General features: G+C 35.3%; 1 protein-coding gene and 1 long non-coding RNA gene across 2 annotated transcripts; one reads left to right on the top strand and one right to left on the bottom strand.

The window, feature by feature from the left end:
• Positions 1–2,700: 2,700 nt before the first annotated feature.
• Positions 2,701–4,318, top strand: LOC108368843 (uncharacterized). The gene is made up of 2 exons (XR_001848425.1): positions 2,701–3,175; positions 3,777–4,318. It is a non-coding gene; the product is annotated as an uncharacterized LOC108368843 (long non-coding RNA).
• Positions 4,080–6,946, bottom strand: Rbpn-5 (Rab GTPase-binding effector protein rabaptin-5). Its single transcript, XM_017623775.1, has 7 exons — positions 6,840–6,946; positions 6,496–6,765; positions 6,161–6,432; positions 5,255–6,081; positions 4,900–5,035; positions 4,723–4,839; positions 4,080–4,661 (listed from the first exon to the last, which is right to left on the bottom strand). The coding sequence occupies exons 1-7, from the start codon at positions 6,895–6,897 to the stop codon at positions 4,386–4,388; spliced, it is 1,956 nt and encodes a 651-aa protein (XP_017479264.1). The 5' UTR covers positions 6,898–6,946; the 3' UTR covers positions 4,080–4,385.
• Positions 6,947–16,915: the final 9,969 nt, after the last annotated feature.

The raw sequence follows: 16,915 nt of genomic DNA, 5'->3' as shown, positions 1-16,915 counted from the left end.
CATATATCTGTGGTCATAAGCAATAACCGCCTAAGCCGACTCAAGAAAGAATTGAGTTATATATGCTATGGTATTCTTCAACTACTATAACATGTGTATGTGAAATTTCCATCTCGCTAGCCAGGCTATTTAAAAAGTTATGGACGACCATATTTTGGTTTCCCATAAGGTTAACATTACAATTCAAATATTTAAAAAGCTTTTTCTCGAAATCAGGTTTTTCAACTTAGGCGGTTATTGCTTATGGCCACAGATATATTTATGTATGTATGCACATTTCGCTCGTTTCCTGGAAGAAAGTCATAAACTAAAAAAAAACAATTATCTCCATATGTATGAAAAAATCAAAACGATATTCCCTAATTGCATCTCAAACGAGAGAATTTGAATGTTACTAGAAAGTAGTCCATTTTTGACCAAAGAAAGGAAAGTGAAATTAAGATTTTATCCTTAATTTTTGTGGTTATACATATTTATTATATTTTTTAGTTATTAGTTATTTTAATTGAAGGAAAGATAACTCACTAAAAACACCTCAACGTCGTTTGTTTTCAAAATTGTTGATTCTTTGGAATATGACGTTCTCCTAGTAAACGTGCTATATACTATAACTTCTGCTTTCCATTCGTTAATAACTACATGGCACAAACTCATATTCTCATGAAGTAGCACCCGGTCACAAAACATATCTAAAGTAAGAAAAAAAGTCAGAACAATTCAGGGGCTCTAGCATTGATTCCTAAGATCATTTGTGTTTAATAAAACATACACTAAATTTTTTTTTGGAACAAATCCGGAGGATTTTCGTGTTTTTTTCGAAGAACATTATTTTTGACCAATTGTTTTTTAGGTCAAGGCGAAGTTGTGGGTCAATGGCAGTATTTTTCCATGAGAGAGAATAACATTAGCTTTCAAAACTATTTGTTTCATATCAAAATATTGCTTCTGTCGAAAGCGCTACGATTAATTCCCATAGAGTGTTTAAAAAGCACACTGTGCGGCAGCCATCACTCCAATTAACCCCAAGCCGTTCCTGGGACATTGTCGTAATACTTCCGAGGGAGAGCTCAGTAAGGAAAGGAATGCACTAAGCAATCTAAGTTCGCGTTGGACTGCGCCGGGTAAATAGTCTACAGGGTGCTATTCCAAAACTTAATTAACCTCCGAAATTAGAAAGTTAGAATACTAACAGGTGTCATTTTTAAGCGAAAAAAATAATCATAAAGTAATGATTAAATACAAATTGAAATTTGTTTACTTATAACTTGCAAATACCCGGCGTGCCTCACTGCGCTTTAAAAAAGTATTTTTGTGTTGTTACTGCCTCCCAAAACTCGTATGGCCTAATTCATAAAAAATAAAATTGATTTAAAGAGAAGCCGACCCTGAGTTAACTATAGTTAACTTAACTATTCTTATACTTAACTACTTATTTTTTATAAATGTGTATGATAACTAATATATTTTCCAAGGTATTAGAAAGTAGGTAGAGTATCGGATACCTCCTGGAAATTTAATTTATAATCTTGTAACTCGAGTCTGCATATCGCGCACTTTCTTCAAAGGTGTACTAATTCAATATTCACATTAACGTATCAATTTAACTGAATTGAATTTTTCAAATAGGTGGCAACCCGCTTCAAAAATACTTTCTACAGTAAACTTTCTTAAACCTTTTAAGTTAAACACCAACTTTGTAATATTTCATTTATTTTATCAGTTTAAATGAATAAAATTTTGCAAACAGGTGGCAACTCCACTCAAATATATGCTCGGCAATAAAATTACCTTTTTAGTTTGATACTGATATTGCAATATTTAATTTATCTTATTAATTAACTTAAATTAAAATTTTCAAACGCAACCTTCCACAAAATTTTTTTCGGATGTAAGCCTTCTTAAACCTCTTTCTTTGAACAGCGGTATTGCAATATTTAATTTATCTCATTAATTTACTTAAACNAAATCTTTTTAGTTTGATACTGATATTGCAATATTTAATTTATCTTATTAATTAACTTAAATTAAAATTTTCAAACGCAACCTTCCACAAAATTTTTTCGGATGTAAGCCTTCTTAAACCTCTTTCCTTGAACAGCGGTATTGCAATATTTAATTTATCTCATTAATTTACTTAAACTGCTATTTTCAAACAGGTGGCATCTCTCTTGCTTTTTATTCCTATATTTTAAGTTAGGCCTTCGATATTTTAAGCTAGGCATTCGATTCCATGCAATAGTTTTCGAGTGAAGCGCGTACAAGCATACAGATAGACAGACAGACAAGAATTCGAAAAAAATTTTGATTTGGCTTCTTTTGCTCTAATAACAACACCCCATATTAATTTTTCTTAAATACTTACAATGTACAGACATCAGCCTGTTACAATTTTATTATACATACATATGTATAGATGATTACGGTCCTTGTAAAAAATACATACATACATACATATCGTTGCTTAAAGTACAAAACCGCGTAAGTGAGGTTGCATAAATTATGTTGTAGAGAGTGAAAACACTCATATTTCAAAATGGTTATCTTTTTTATAAAGCAATCGTTTACTGGCTAATATATTTCAGGACGAATGCATAAGGCTTGAGCCAAGAGCATCGGTGGGCAAATCCAATTCTTGGCAAAAAGTGTCAGTTATGCGGTTTTGCAGACCGACGATACGCGGTTTTGTACCTTAAACGACGATATTTAGGTTTGTGCTTATCATTTTTTCCACAACATTTATGTATTTACATTTTTACATACTGCAACGAAAACATCAATAGGGATATTCCCTTATGCTGGAAAAGCCATCGAAAACCTCGAAAGTGTGATAGCTTTGATATAACTGTAAACATTTTTATGAAATATTATGCAGCTTCTTGGTTTTTCGAATTTGAGAAATCGCGTAAATAGCTTTCAAGCTTCAAAACAGTTTTAAAAACTGGCAAAAAACATATTTTCGTTACTTCGCATCTGTGAATATGCTATTCATTTTTCATCCGATCCACTCACTTACTATTTTTTTCATCAGCTTATAAAATATGGTTTGTTGAACTTTGTCTAATTTCCGCAAGTATGAATAATTTTTTTACAGTTACAGGAAATACAGTTTTTAGCTTGGCTGTTGCGCTGGTGATCTCCCTCTTTGGCACATTGCTGGGTCAATCATTATGGTGAGGTATGTTCATAGGTGCGGAAAACTGAACGAATCATGAGGGGTATTCACTCAAATAGACAAACAACAGCCCTGAAAGTGTCCTAAATTTTTACTAATAAAGTAACAAACAATTTTATGAAATTTGTTTTTTTAAAATTTCCGATTTCCCGGTTTTACAAGTATAAGAAAAATTCTTGAACACAACGGAATTTTGATGGGCATTATCATATGTAGCTCAGATCTCACTTTGACTTCCTGCTAGTATTTCCTTATGTATAAAAAAAAAAAGTTAATAAATAAAAAAAATTTTTTAAAAAGTTTTAATTCTAGAAGTAATCTCAATCGTTTAACCTTAAANGTTAATAAATAAAAAAAAATTTTTAAAAAGTTTTAATTCTAGAAGTAATCTCAATCGTTTAACCTTAAAAATCAAGGGGTCGTAATAAATGGAACTTTATAATCAATCAATAAAATCAATTATGAAATAAATAATCGTATGCTGCGAAATTCGCATTATACCAAAGTCAACCTTTCGATATAAGCCACTATTCCATATGAACACATATATATATCTTGAAAATTTAACACTTATTATCTATGCTAAAATTTTATTTATTTTCAGATTTGCATTAATTGATCGCTTGAAACAGCGTACATCGCTGTACCGGAGATTGTGTAATGACCATGACTCGCTTCGTTACTTACGCAGACATTTTGCTTATACATACATACTTATGTATGTATCTGCAGCACATTGCGTGCTGCATTCCAGTGGCATGCATTTAGTTATACCAATAAAAGCTTTAAATATATTTTAAATTTTATTTCAACTTGCACACTATACTAGTTTTTGCTTTTTTTTATAAAATATGCATGTACATTTACATACATATATTGTTGGCAATAGTTTATTAGCAATACTTTCTTTGCGTGAAGCAAAAACACAAATGTTACTCATTTAATGAGTGGAGCTATGACTGGATATGCCTGCTTTCTTTCTTTGTTTTACTTTACATACATATATATTTAACAAAGAAAATGTTCAATATTTCGAATGTTGTTATTTAAATTAGTTATTTCTACTTCGTTTTTCTGAGTAGATATTAAACATATTAAAGACGACAACGAAAATAAATTTCACGAGACATTTAAATTGTCAGACTATCTAAATGAATTTCAATTTAGTACCCAGTACTTAAGAGTAAGTATAAATGAAATAGCGCATTTTTGTTTAGTTATTTGGCAGGGGTTCCTGACTAAAGTAGGGCGCTGTATTTGGTGTTAACAGAGTATGGCAAATATCACAGACACGTACAATTTTTTTTCGTGGACCCGAAGGCACCGTTTTCGTCAGACATTTGTCACAGTAGATGAGGCCACAATGACGACAGTGAATTTTACGTACTGTCACTGTGAAATAGGTATTGCATGTAGGACAATTATCTACATCCTCGTCTTCCTGCCAGCGCACCTCCGTGTCAGATTTGCGTAGCTTCTCCAAGGACATCTACAGAGAAAATTAAATAAAAAATAAAGTAAAAATAATACAATTAATAATAAATTTCCACCTGTAAATTTTGCGACAATCTCACAAAATCCTTCTGCACCTGCTCGCTTGTGGCTAAATCGTCTTGAAGAATTTTTATTTTTGCCTTTTGGTCTGCATTCATTTTGGTTAACTTTTCCTGTGAAAGGAAAGGAGGTAATTACAGTAGTGGATGATGCCAACTATGAATAAAACTTACAATGGAATCCTGCAATTCGATTACTTCAACACGAAATTTCGATAGCTGCCTATTCAGCTCAGCTTCCTTTCGCTCTAGCGTAGCCTTGGCTGTTTCATGGGTTTGAATTTTCAACAAATGCTCGGTCAAGCGATCTCTGAGAAAACGAATTTGGAGCACAGGTTAGTATTTATAAAGGTGCAGCAAAATAAAGGATGTATTTAATAAAAAAAAATCTGTGCTTATTTCTGCACATACAAACAATAAAAATGAAAAAATACGTAACAGTTAGTACATTTTCATTTACATATCTCCGCTCAGTAAAGCTGCATTCTTCTTCAGGTAAAAACATAAACTAGTCTTATTGTCCACTTACTGCCACGACTTGTTATCCGCTTGCATCTTCTTCTTGTACGCCTGCCGCTCGTTATTGCTTTTCTCCAACTGATCGCGCAAAATTTGAATTTCATCCAGCGATGTTACACACTTTTTACGCTCAAATTCACTGCTCACGCGCGCTTGTATAAGGTCGTTTTGTTGTTGCAATATCAATTCCTGCAATTCTTCAACAGTGTTGGGTAAATTGATTTCTTGGCTTTCAATTTCCTCCGATGAGGCCAAATAACGTCCGGAAAGAAAGTCATTGTCTGCCTGTAAAGTTTCCAATTGTTTGTTGACGCGTTCTCGCTCGTCTGTGACGCGTTGCAGTTGACGCATTACCTCTTCCTTTGTATCGAGAAACTTTTGCTGCAACTCCAGTAACTGCTCTTCGTTTGATTTTACTTGCTCTCGCAGTTTTTGTACTTCTGTTTTGTGAGCTTCGCGCCGCTCTTGCCATTGGTCCTCAAGGTCTTTGCGTAGAGCAGCCTCTTTTTGTAGATCTTCGCGCGACATTGCTATTGCTTTTTGCATTGCAATAATTGTGGCTTTATCTTCAACACTCTTTGCCTGCAGTTCTTGTATTTGGTTTTCATATTGCAAGCAGGCATCACAGGAAATAGCACTGATATCTATGGAAGTTGATTTATTTATGGCTAGATCATTTTTAGGTGTATCAGTTTCTTTCGACGCCACATTTGCCGCTGTGCCGACTTCTTGGTTTCTCAATTTATCATCTGTTTCACGCAACTTTCCTTTCAATGCTTCCATTTCTTCCTGCAATTGAACCACTATCGAACGCAGTACTTCTGCATCCTCATGCGCCTAAATGTATGCAGAGTTTTTGTTAGATACTGTTTTTGTTAGCTTGCTTCGATTTAGAATGAACTTAGATTATACTTACATAATCTTTTTTACCACTTTTGTTTTTATTGTTGTCATCCATGCTTTCCTGAGGGCCAAAACTACTTGATAATACATTGCCGGCAGATTCGCCACCAAATTTACGGAAGGTTTTCTTTACGTGATTTAAAACTTGCTGCGGCGCTAAACCAGTTGATTCCGATTGCTGTTGCATATTTTCCCGGAATTCCCGATTTTCCTGCCATAGTCGATTGCTTTCTTCCTTTAATCGTTCTAACTCAGCCTTTAGTATTGTGGACTCCTCAATTGTATCTAGACATCGCACAAAGTTGTATTAAATAAAATTTTTTAGAAAACCAATTATACGTGCCAAACCTTGTACTAATTGCTGCAACGAAGATATTTCCTCCTGTGCCTTCATTTCTTTCACCCGCAACTCATTTTCCGACTTCAAATCGGCCACCACAAATTGGCTCTTCAGGTCGTCCAGTTCGCGTTGCAAGTTTTTGCGTTCCGCTTGACATTTTGTCAGTTCTGTTTCTTTTTGCAGGAAAAGATCCTTCATTTTCGCGCGCTGTGCATTGAATTCCTTTTGCATTTTCTTTTGGTCTTCCCGAAGGTTTTCGATAAGCTCTGGCAAATTTTCTGTGCGGAAAGATTAAGAACAATCAATAAATACGAACCTAACGCATCATAACTATGAATTTAATATTTATCACCATCTCCTAGCGCTAACTCTTCCATGGGAGCAGGTGTACTTTTTTCTTTAGCATCCATTTTAATGAAAATTTTGCATGTCTTACAAAATCGACTTTCGCACTTTAGCAAAAATTATAAACTTTCTTCTTCTTTCCGTAGAACCAATCAGAATGAACTGCGGTTAGTGATACCAACCGCCGAAAAATTATAAAAGCGATGCATTTTTTTGCTTAATAAACAATCAATTTTAATTTGTTTTAATTTAGAAAACCATGAACCAATTAGAACAGATCTGACCGGTTGAGAAGCAGCCATTTGTAATAGCAATTGAGAAAAAAAGTGTATGACGTTCGTAATTTTGAAGTTTGCTATTTCTGTTTTGCTTCTTCTTTATGTGTATTTTGTCGGTGATTTATTTCAGTGATTTTTAAGCGATTTTCAAAAAATTTTTTGTTCAAATGTAATTAAAATTAAGTGCGCGGTGATTGGTTGAAAAAACGTACATAAATAATAAATTGGTTAGCACAAGCATGTGCTACAAAATTGCTTGCATTTTTTTCTTTATGCTTCGTCTTTTCATTCTTTGTTTACTTTTTAAAGAAAATAACATGGCGCCGAAATTACAAATGTCAGCCAGAAAATTACTTTTTTATTTTGCTTCATGTTGTCAGATCTAGTGTAATTTGATCATGCTTTTGACAAACAACCTTGTTCCAGTCGCTTATTCAGATCCGTATCTAACACGACCAATTCGCATAGAGAAGATAATATGCAAATCCCTACTGAAAAGGGAAAAATAAAACTTAAACAAAAAATTCAATACAAAAACTTGAATTGTTTTAACAATACCTGAAAATTTATATATATTCATTTGTCGGTGCTGTTAATTGAAATTTCCTCAATTAAATAGAACAAAAAAAAACAGAGTTGATCACAAATTGGGCCAGATTTCTATCAGTATCACATCGATGCTGAATTTGTGTAACTTTTCTTTTTCCAAATAATGTAAAATAATAAATGAAATCTCGATCGGCGATCACTGAAACGCAGTTAGCTACTGTATAGGCGCAAGAACGATAGAATACAAGATTGCGCATTCCCGCAGAATGACATTTGTGGCAACGGGTAAACAAAGAATATGGCGAAGAACAATGAGNGCTTCCATGGGAGCAGGTGTACTTTTTTCTTTAGCATCCATTTTAATGAAAATTTTGCATGTCTCACAAAATCGACTTTCGCACTTTAGCAAAAATTATAAACTTTCTTCTTCTTTCCGTAGAACCAATCAGAATGAACTGCGGTTAGTGATACCAACCGCCGAAAAATTATAAAAGCGATGCATTTTTTTGCTTAATAAACAATCAATTTTAATTTGTTTTAATTTAGAAAACCATGAACCAATTAGAACAGATCTGACCAGCAGCCATTTGTAATAGCAATTGAGAAAAAAAGTGTATGACGTTCGTAATTTTGAAGTTTGCTATTTCTGTTTTGCTTCTTCTTTATGTGTATTTTGTCGGTGATTTATTTCAGTGATTTTTAAGCGATTTTCAAAAAATTTTTTGTTCAAATGTAATTAAAATTAAGTGCGCGGTGATTGGTTGAAAAAACGTACATAAATAATAAATTGGTTAGCACAAGCATGTGCTACAAAATTGCTTGCATTTTTTTCTTTATGCTTCGTCTTTTCATTCTTTGTTTACTTTTTAAAGAAAATAACATGGCGCCGAAATTACAAATGTCAGCCAGAAAATTACTTTTTTATTTTGCTTCATGTTGTCAGATCTAGTGTAATTTGATCATGCTTTTGACAAACAACCTTGTTCCAGTCGCTTATTCAGATCCGTATCTAACACGACCAATTCGCATAGANATCTAGTGTAATTTGATCATGCTTTTGACAAACAACCGCGTTCCAGTCGCTTATTCAGATCCGTATCTAACACGACCAATTCGCATAGAGAAGATAATATGCAAATCCCTACTGAAAAGGGAAAAATAAAACTTAAACAAAAAATTCAATACAAAAACTTGAATTGTTTTAACAATACCTGAAAATTTATATATATTCATTTGTCGGTGCTGTTAATTGAAATTTCCTCAATTAAATAGAACAAAAAAAAACAGAGTTGATCACAAATTGGGCCAGATTTCTATCAGTATCACATCGATGCTGAATTTGTGTAACTTTTCTTTTTCCAAATAATGTAAAATAATAAATGAAATCTCGATCGGCGATCACTGAAACGCAGTTAGCTACTGTATAGGCGCAAGAACGATAGAATACAAGATTGCGCATTCCCGCAGAATGACATTTGTGGCAACGGGTAAACAAAGAATATGGCGAAGAACAATGAGTTGACAGCTGTGAATTTGCAGTGAGAAAACGTGTTTTCTTCACGATTCACCAATTTCTCGAGCCATCTTTGAATATGGCAAATTAAGCACAACGTTAACAAAAAATATACAACCACTCTTGAAATATATTCAAAAGAATAGGTCTTATTAATTAACTATTTAGAATTTTCGTGTTTTTATTGCAGGTGCCGAAAAAGTGATAATATCTTGCATGAACCAAAAATACAAGATCACGTTGTATTTGTAACTGGTTTTGAGAAAAAAGTTTGCGAAAGCGGGTTCGTCAGCTGAGCGTTTGTTTACATCACAAGCACCACTATTTTACACTTTTATTCAAATAAAGAAGAGTTAATTCAATATGACAACACATTTTAAAGCATTTTGTTGCATCATCTTACATAAATTGTGCGTTTAAAGTGGCTGACAATAGTTTTGGCTAATTTTGGTTTTCATTGTTTTCTTTGCTTACTTTTCGCTTTGTTTACTTTTCGCTCGTTTTCCAGTGAAACAACATGGCGTAGAACCCGCTAAAAAAGTCGACTTTTTTCACTCTCTTGTTCTTACGTGATCTTGTGTCTTTCGTTCATGATATCTTGTCGCAGCTCATGTTTTCCTGCAGAATGTGGTCGATGCTTGCATACCTCCGACTTTAATTTGTAATTTGTGGTATTTCAACGTTTCACGACATTTTTATAAAGTTTTTATTACAAATAAAACGTTTTTTACTTCAGAGCGCACGAATTACTTCGATTTTTCACTTGAAAGTACACAATACGTTTGCAATACGTTTGCACTTGTTTATAAACAAAAAGTTTGATTACGTATTGCCATAAACGTCAAAGTCGGCAAAACCAAAGTAGCGGTTTCGGGAATGCGCCACCTTCAGTTCATTACTCCATGGCATGAACGAAAGACACAAGATCACGCGGGAAGGAAAAAACGAAAAAAGTTATTTTCTAGCTGCCGAAATCTCGACGCCATCTTTGTTGTAAGAAGTAAACAACGAAGAGAACGGAGAAAACCGCGAAATTGTTGAACGCATGAAAAATCATTTTTATTATGCAAATTCTTCTATAAATCATGCCGTTGTGTTAAATTATTCTTTATCTTATGTGTACACACGTTGCCACAAGTGAAAATGAAGAAAATTGCAGTAAAAAGCCACCACCAAATTGTAAACAACGAAGAAATGTAAACAAACTCAACTTTTCAACTTTTTTCCTAAATGCGATTCTAACGGGCTAGTCTCCAGCCCGCGTGATCTTGTCTTTTTGGTTCATGACTCCATGGTATACGCGAAAATGCAATGTTGCCACTTTCTTTCAATAAACCATGTTCGAATCGTGGAAATTTTTGAAGATCCTAGGGTTGATTTTAGCGTTTAGACTCTTAATGCAGAAATTAGCTCTGATCCAGTACTCCATGAACTTACAGGATTTTACATGAACTTGCAGGAAGTTGCAGGAAAAATGTTCCCGTACTCCGAAATCCTCCAAAATCCTGTAAATTAGAGCGACTTTTGGAGAGTTGTGTAGTGAACGAAGTTGCAAGATTTTACCCGAACTTTTTCATCTGATAAAATCATGAAAAGTGTCAAGCAATCACTGGTTTGCGTTTTTACAGGAAAAATGTTTTTTTTGTTCCCGTACTTTTTGTTGTTACTCACTTCAGAGAGTAATTTTGCTGTTTGACAGTTTTACAGGATTTTTCACGAAAAGTATTGGATCAGAGCTATGGAGTTGCATTTAGGTGACGAATTTCGTGTGGATAAACGTACATTAAGGGCGACGCCACGCAATGAGAGGCTTAATTAAAACATATGAAATACTACTGAAGTGACCATGCTCTGAGCGGCATTTCTGAGCGGCTGAGCGACATTTTTGTATGGCGCCGCTTAGCCTCTCAGCCGCTTGCCGCTTTGCCGCTCAATGCGTGGCCTCGACCTTAGAGTAGCATTTAGAGCTAAATGGGCTAAATATGCTTTTACGCGTAAAGCCCTGTATGCAGGTCTCAAGAAAACGGACAAGAAAAAATTGCCATTATTTCGCGTGTGTGTCCAAGGAATTTTGACATTTTTGATACCTCACAGCCTGTTGCCTCACTCTTTCCCCAAGAAATAATGGAACGGGCATATATTTCTGTTGCAAACTTGGGTTGCCTTGTGCTCCTTTTTCACAAAAAACTTTAGAAAACCGTAGTAGAAAGCGTACTAAATTTCTTAAGAACTGCGTACTGCCTTAAAAAAATTTGACTCAAGAAAATTTCGTAGCCATTTCTTGTACGTCATTTCATATGGAGTTTTTGCTTTTCTTGAGAGCTGCATACAGGCCTTAATAAAACATCTTGTAAAAATATACATATATCAGCGGTCATAAGCAACAACTGCCCAAGTCGAAAAACCTGAATTCGAGAAAATGCGTTTTAAACATTTGGATTGCAATGTTAACCTTGTGAGGAAACCAAAGTATGTTCATCTACAACCTTTTAAATAGCCGAACTGGCGAGCTGGGGATTTCACATACACATTAAATAGTAGTTGGAGAATACGATAGCATATATAACTAAATTCTTCCTTAAGTCGACTTAAGCGGTTATTGCTTATGACCACCGATATGTACATATATATATGTAGGTATTAAAAGTACAATAAAAAGTAGTTAAGCATTTCACTTTCTGTGAGATCGTAAGCCACATTTTGGCTTAAAGACTCTGTATGTATTTGTATATCATGACAAACACTTTGAGAAGATTTGATAATCTTTTGCTTTTGTTAGTTTGTATCAGATTCTGAACAGGAACGACACGTTCAACTTTTGCGAAGGAATGTGGAATAGACAATATATCTTGAGCTAGTTTTAAAATGTTTACAAATATAGGATCATTCAGTTCGTTATTAATGAATTTAATTGGTTCCCAAAACTCGCATATGTTTAAATTTTTTAAGTTCTCGTGCTCCGTTAGAAAAGGTGTGAGGTAGGTTAAGAGAAAACCATTTCTAAAAGAAAGCGGAATTGCCAACCTTGTTATAACTATAAATCAAATTTAGTCGAAGTTTGTATGAAGTTGAGAAGGAAGAAAGTATTTGTATAAATAAGTTGAAATTTTTAACCAACGTTAATATAAAACCAATCGAAATATACACAGCGCTGCATTTCCAAATCGGACCAAAAAGGTCTAGGTGGTGTCAATGTAATTTTTGGTTTCAAATTGTACCAAAAAAGAACAATTGTGGAAACTTTATCATCACTGCATCTGCTGCTTACGTGTATACCAGCTCTGCTTTTAAAACACAGCGCACCAAAGCACGGCCGGATAAACGGGGGGCAAATAGGGGAAATTTCCCCTCCCAAATCCGAGTCGGTCGAGAAGTCCGAGTTTGGTTAAGAATTTCAATTACACTCTTGATATTGTGATTCTACTTCCGGAACAATTTCGTGCTAATTGAAATATCTTTCTGATATGAAATTGGCCATTTCTTATGGATTTTGTCGCTGAACTCATATCTGAAAAGTATGCACAGCATTTTAAAATACATCTTTTGTCCTTTGACAAGCCGCACAGTGAGCTTTTTAACACTACACGTGAATTAATCGACAGAAGCAGCATTTTGATATGAAACAAAATGGTTTTATAAGCTAAAGGAAGTCCCTTTCAATTGTGGCCACTGAACCACAATTACCGCNTGCTTTTTAACACTGCACGTGAATTAATCGACAGAAGCAGCATTTTGATATGAAACAAAATGGTTTTGAAAGCTAAAGGAAGTCCCTTTCAATTGTGGCCACTGAACCACAATTACCGCTTGACCTTAAAAAAATTGGTCAAAAGTAGTGTTCTTCGAAAAAAAACATGCAAAATACACGGCTTTTATTCCAAAACAAAAAAATTTATATATTTTTTATTATACTAGTGTTATACATTTTGAGACATTTGGAATCGTGTTATCCACTGTTCAAAATTCGAAGAAAAATTTTAACTCCTTAATTTAAAAAATGCATTATTTATTGCATTTTTTTCTATTTGCATGCAGCTGTGCATCCTTCACTCATTTTATATCCCTCGAACAATAAGTGCAATTCAAGACCTTTAATTTGAGCCAAGGTAGAAGCCTCTAGGCCCTCTGAGAGCCAATTTATAACAATTTTAAACCAAACTTCGAAAGTGCTGTACTAGTTTTTACTCCGAAATTAGAAAAAAATTCGTAAAATGTCGAATGAAATTTCGAAGTTTAACTTTGGAATCGTAATAACTTAGCTCTCAAAGGGCCTAGAGATTTCTACCTTGGCTTAAATTAAAGACCTTGAATAGCACTAAAACAACAAGTCAGGTTGTACAAGGGATAAAAATTGTGTGAAGGATGCACAGCTGTATGCAAATAAAAAAATGTAATATATAATGCATTTTTCAAATTGAGGGGTTGAATTTTTTTTTCCTTTTTTAAACAGTGGAATTGTGTTTCTCGTCTCAAAATCTATAAAATTAGTATAGTTTTTTTTTCAAAGAACACTATTTTTGACCAATTTTTTTANTAGGGATAAAAATTGTGTGAAGGATGCACAGTTGTATGCAAATAAAAAAATGTAATATATAATGCATTTTTCAAATTGAGGGGTTGAAATTTTTTTTCCTTTTTTAAACAGTGGAATTGTGTTTCTCGTCTCAAAATCTATAAAATTAGTATAGTTTTTTTTTTCAAAGAACACTATTTTTGACCAATTTTTTTAAGGTCAAGGAGTGAATGTGGCTCAATGGCGATATTTCTCCTTAGAAGGAATTAAATTAGGTTTCAAAGCCATTTTGCTTCATATGAAAATATTGCTTCTGTCGAAAGCGCTACGATTAATTGGCATGAAGTGTTAAAAAAGCACAATGTGTGCCGTTGAGCTAGCTCGAATATCTTATTTTTCAGTCGAGAAATGTAATTTTGAAATTTTAAAATTACTACGGTGTATTTTTCTCAAAAACATATGACTCAAAACATATGATTTGTAAAAATATAATTCATTTATAAACAATATATAATATAATAAAAAAGGCTGCATTTCTTTATTCATTCTGAACGTTTGGAATAAACTTTTTAGTTTACTTATTCTTTAGAACGTTCCTGATGAAATGTTAACGTATATTTCAAACGCATTCTGTCTATTCTGGTTGTGAAATGGGATTATCTGGAATGAATAAAGAAACGCAGCCAAAATGTCTATCATACTTGGGCGTACACAATTTTTAATTTTTATACCGGCCCCCCAAAACCGAGCTCACGATCCGGGCCTGTGCCAAAGCCTTCAATTTACAGTACAATTTATATAGGCCAGGCACAAAATGAAAGCTTTCACTGGTCAAGTCTAATACTAGGTTTACATATAAGTAGATTATCCTCATTTCGAGATTAACTCCCTAATCTGTAATTAGAAAAGGAGATTAGCCATTCAAAAAAAACAGGGATTGATCCCTGTGTCCGGGCTTGAATAGTGTCTCTGCTCACGGTGCAGCGAACAAAGGTGGCGCCGTCAGTGGTACCGCTACTTTGGTTTTGCCGATTTTGACAGTTGTGGTAACTTGTAAATAAACCTTTGTTTACAAATCAGCGAAAGAGAAATTTGAATTATAAGTGAAAAATCAGTTTAAATTGTGTTAATTTGCAATTTGTGAGTGATTTTTGAGTTGAAGACTGCGTAAAAACTAATACAATGAAGTGATGTGTGTTAAATTGCGACAGCCGTCAAGATGCAAGAAGCGTAGATGCAAGTGTAGCGCTGAGATGAATCGCTGCATTTTGTGTACATAGGGCACGGCAAAGCCGTTCCCGAAATGTTTCTCTATTATATTAACCGCATTTCCTCACAATGATTTTGTTTCTGCTCCACGTAGCCTCCATTAGCAAGTTAACTAATCAATCCCGCATAGATGCTGCTGCAGTTTTCTGCAGCAGCCTTAATTGCAAAGCAATGGAGTGTACTAAAACGTTTGCTGAAGCAGCCTCAATTGCAAAGCAATGGAGTGCACTAAAATGTTCACTGTTCTCTAATAGATTAGGTGAAAAATGCAATATTTTCGCATTTAGCAAAAATTTAAACACGTTTTTCGCTGTAAAGTGAACTGCTTTGGCAGTTTCAACTCGGTCTTCTTTTCGCTCTATTCTTTGTTTACTTGTGGTACACAAATGTCAACGCCCAGGACGGCGCAATCTTGTATTCTATCATTCTTGGTCTCTGCTATGGAGCAGAGTAATACATGCCGATTTGGGGTACCAAAGCAGGGCCGTATATGCAGTGAGAGGCATCCCACAGGGGGGAGTGCTATCACCGTTACTATGGCTTGTGGAAGATAATAAAACCCAGTTTATTACTCTAAAATTTACTTTGTACTTTATTGTCCGGAAGATATACTTAAACAATAAGTAAGCTAAATTTATAATTAAACTTTAGACACGAATTTTCGGATATCCTTCTGATGTGAAGCGAATAAAGCGAACGAATGATTTGCCTGAAAAAGTAAATTGTCTACGTATATATATATATATACACTTTGCGTACACGCTGCTGCTAACTCGCTGAGTGCACTCGTTAGTTTTGTTTTCCCTCTATACTATTTCGTAGTCGGGGTTGCCATCAACCCATGCGTTCAACACAGTTGCCACAGTGCTCCCCCCAGACTTTACGTCCTAAAACGGACGGGGAGTCTAATCCTACGCCCGAGACGGCCTGTCGTCGGTGGTTCGAAAGTTGGCGTCTGATCTGGTGATGATGTGTGCGACTGGGTTGCGTTTTGTAGCGTCGGCATTGTTGATGTTTGCGTCAGTGTTTGCTGCGACTCAATAAATGCCGGCTTCAGTCGGTCTATCGATACGTTGACGTTGTTCCTGTTTATATTAATATTAAAATATTTTTGGTTTTTGGAGACCACCTGGTATGGACCGTCATATGGTGGTTGAAACGCCGGCCGGACTTTATCATTGCGCACGAAGACATATGATGCATCCATCAGTTTGCTTGAAACGAATTTCTTCGAAGTATCGTGGTTTGCGGTTTGGATCGGGCGTATCTCCTCCATGATATCAGTGAGCTGTTTCACGAAGTCTGATTGCGGACGCGGAGCTTTGGTTTCGTTGAAAAATTGTCCGGGCAACCGTAAGGTGGTGCCGTAGACGAGCTGTGCAGCTGTTGTACCTATGTCAGGTTTGAAGGCTGTACGTAGTCCCAACAGGACTATTGGTAGACAGTTAATCCAATCTTGCCGTTTGTGACAGGTTATCGCTGTCTTGAGTGAGCGATGCCAGCGCTCTATGATGCCATTCGCTTGCGATGGTATGCTGTGGTGCGCAGGTGGGTAATGCCGAGTGTTCGTGACAATTCGTTGAATAACTGGGATTCGAACTGTCTCCCCTGATCGCTAGTGATGCGTGCTGGTATGCCAAAGCGTGAGAACCAAACGTTGACAAGTTCTCTGGCTACCGTTTCTGCGGTTATGTCCTTGAGCGGGACTGCTTCTGGCCATCTCGTATATCTGTCTATGATGGTGAGACAGTACTGGTATTCGTTTGATTGCGGAAGTGGGCCGATGAGATCAATGTTGATATGCTCGAACCTGCTCGATGGAAGCGAAATTGTTTGGAGCGGTGCGCGAACGTGTCTGCTGACCTTTGACTGTTGGCAGCTGAGACACCGTTGTACTGCTTCCGAAATGTCTTTGCCCATGTTTGGCCAAACGAAGCGTTCCTTAACGAGCTTTGTAGTTG

This window comes from Rhagoletis zephyria, unplaced genomic scaffold, assembly GCF_001687245.7.
Source record: "Rhagoletis zephyria isolate East Lansing unplaced genomic scaffold, Rhagoletis_zephyria_1.1 Rzeph_scaffold_03354, whole genome shotgun sequence".
NCBI lineage: Eukaryota > Metazoa > Arthropoda > Insecta > Diptera > Tephritidae > Rhagoletis > Rhagoletis zephyria.
This window is presented reverse-complemented; position numbering and strand designations above follow the sequence as displayed.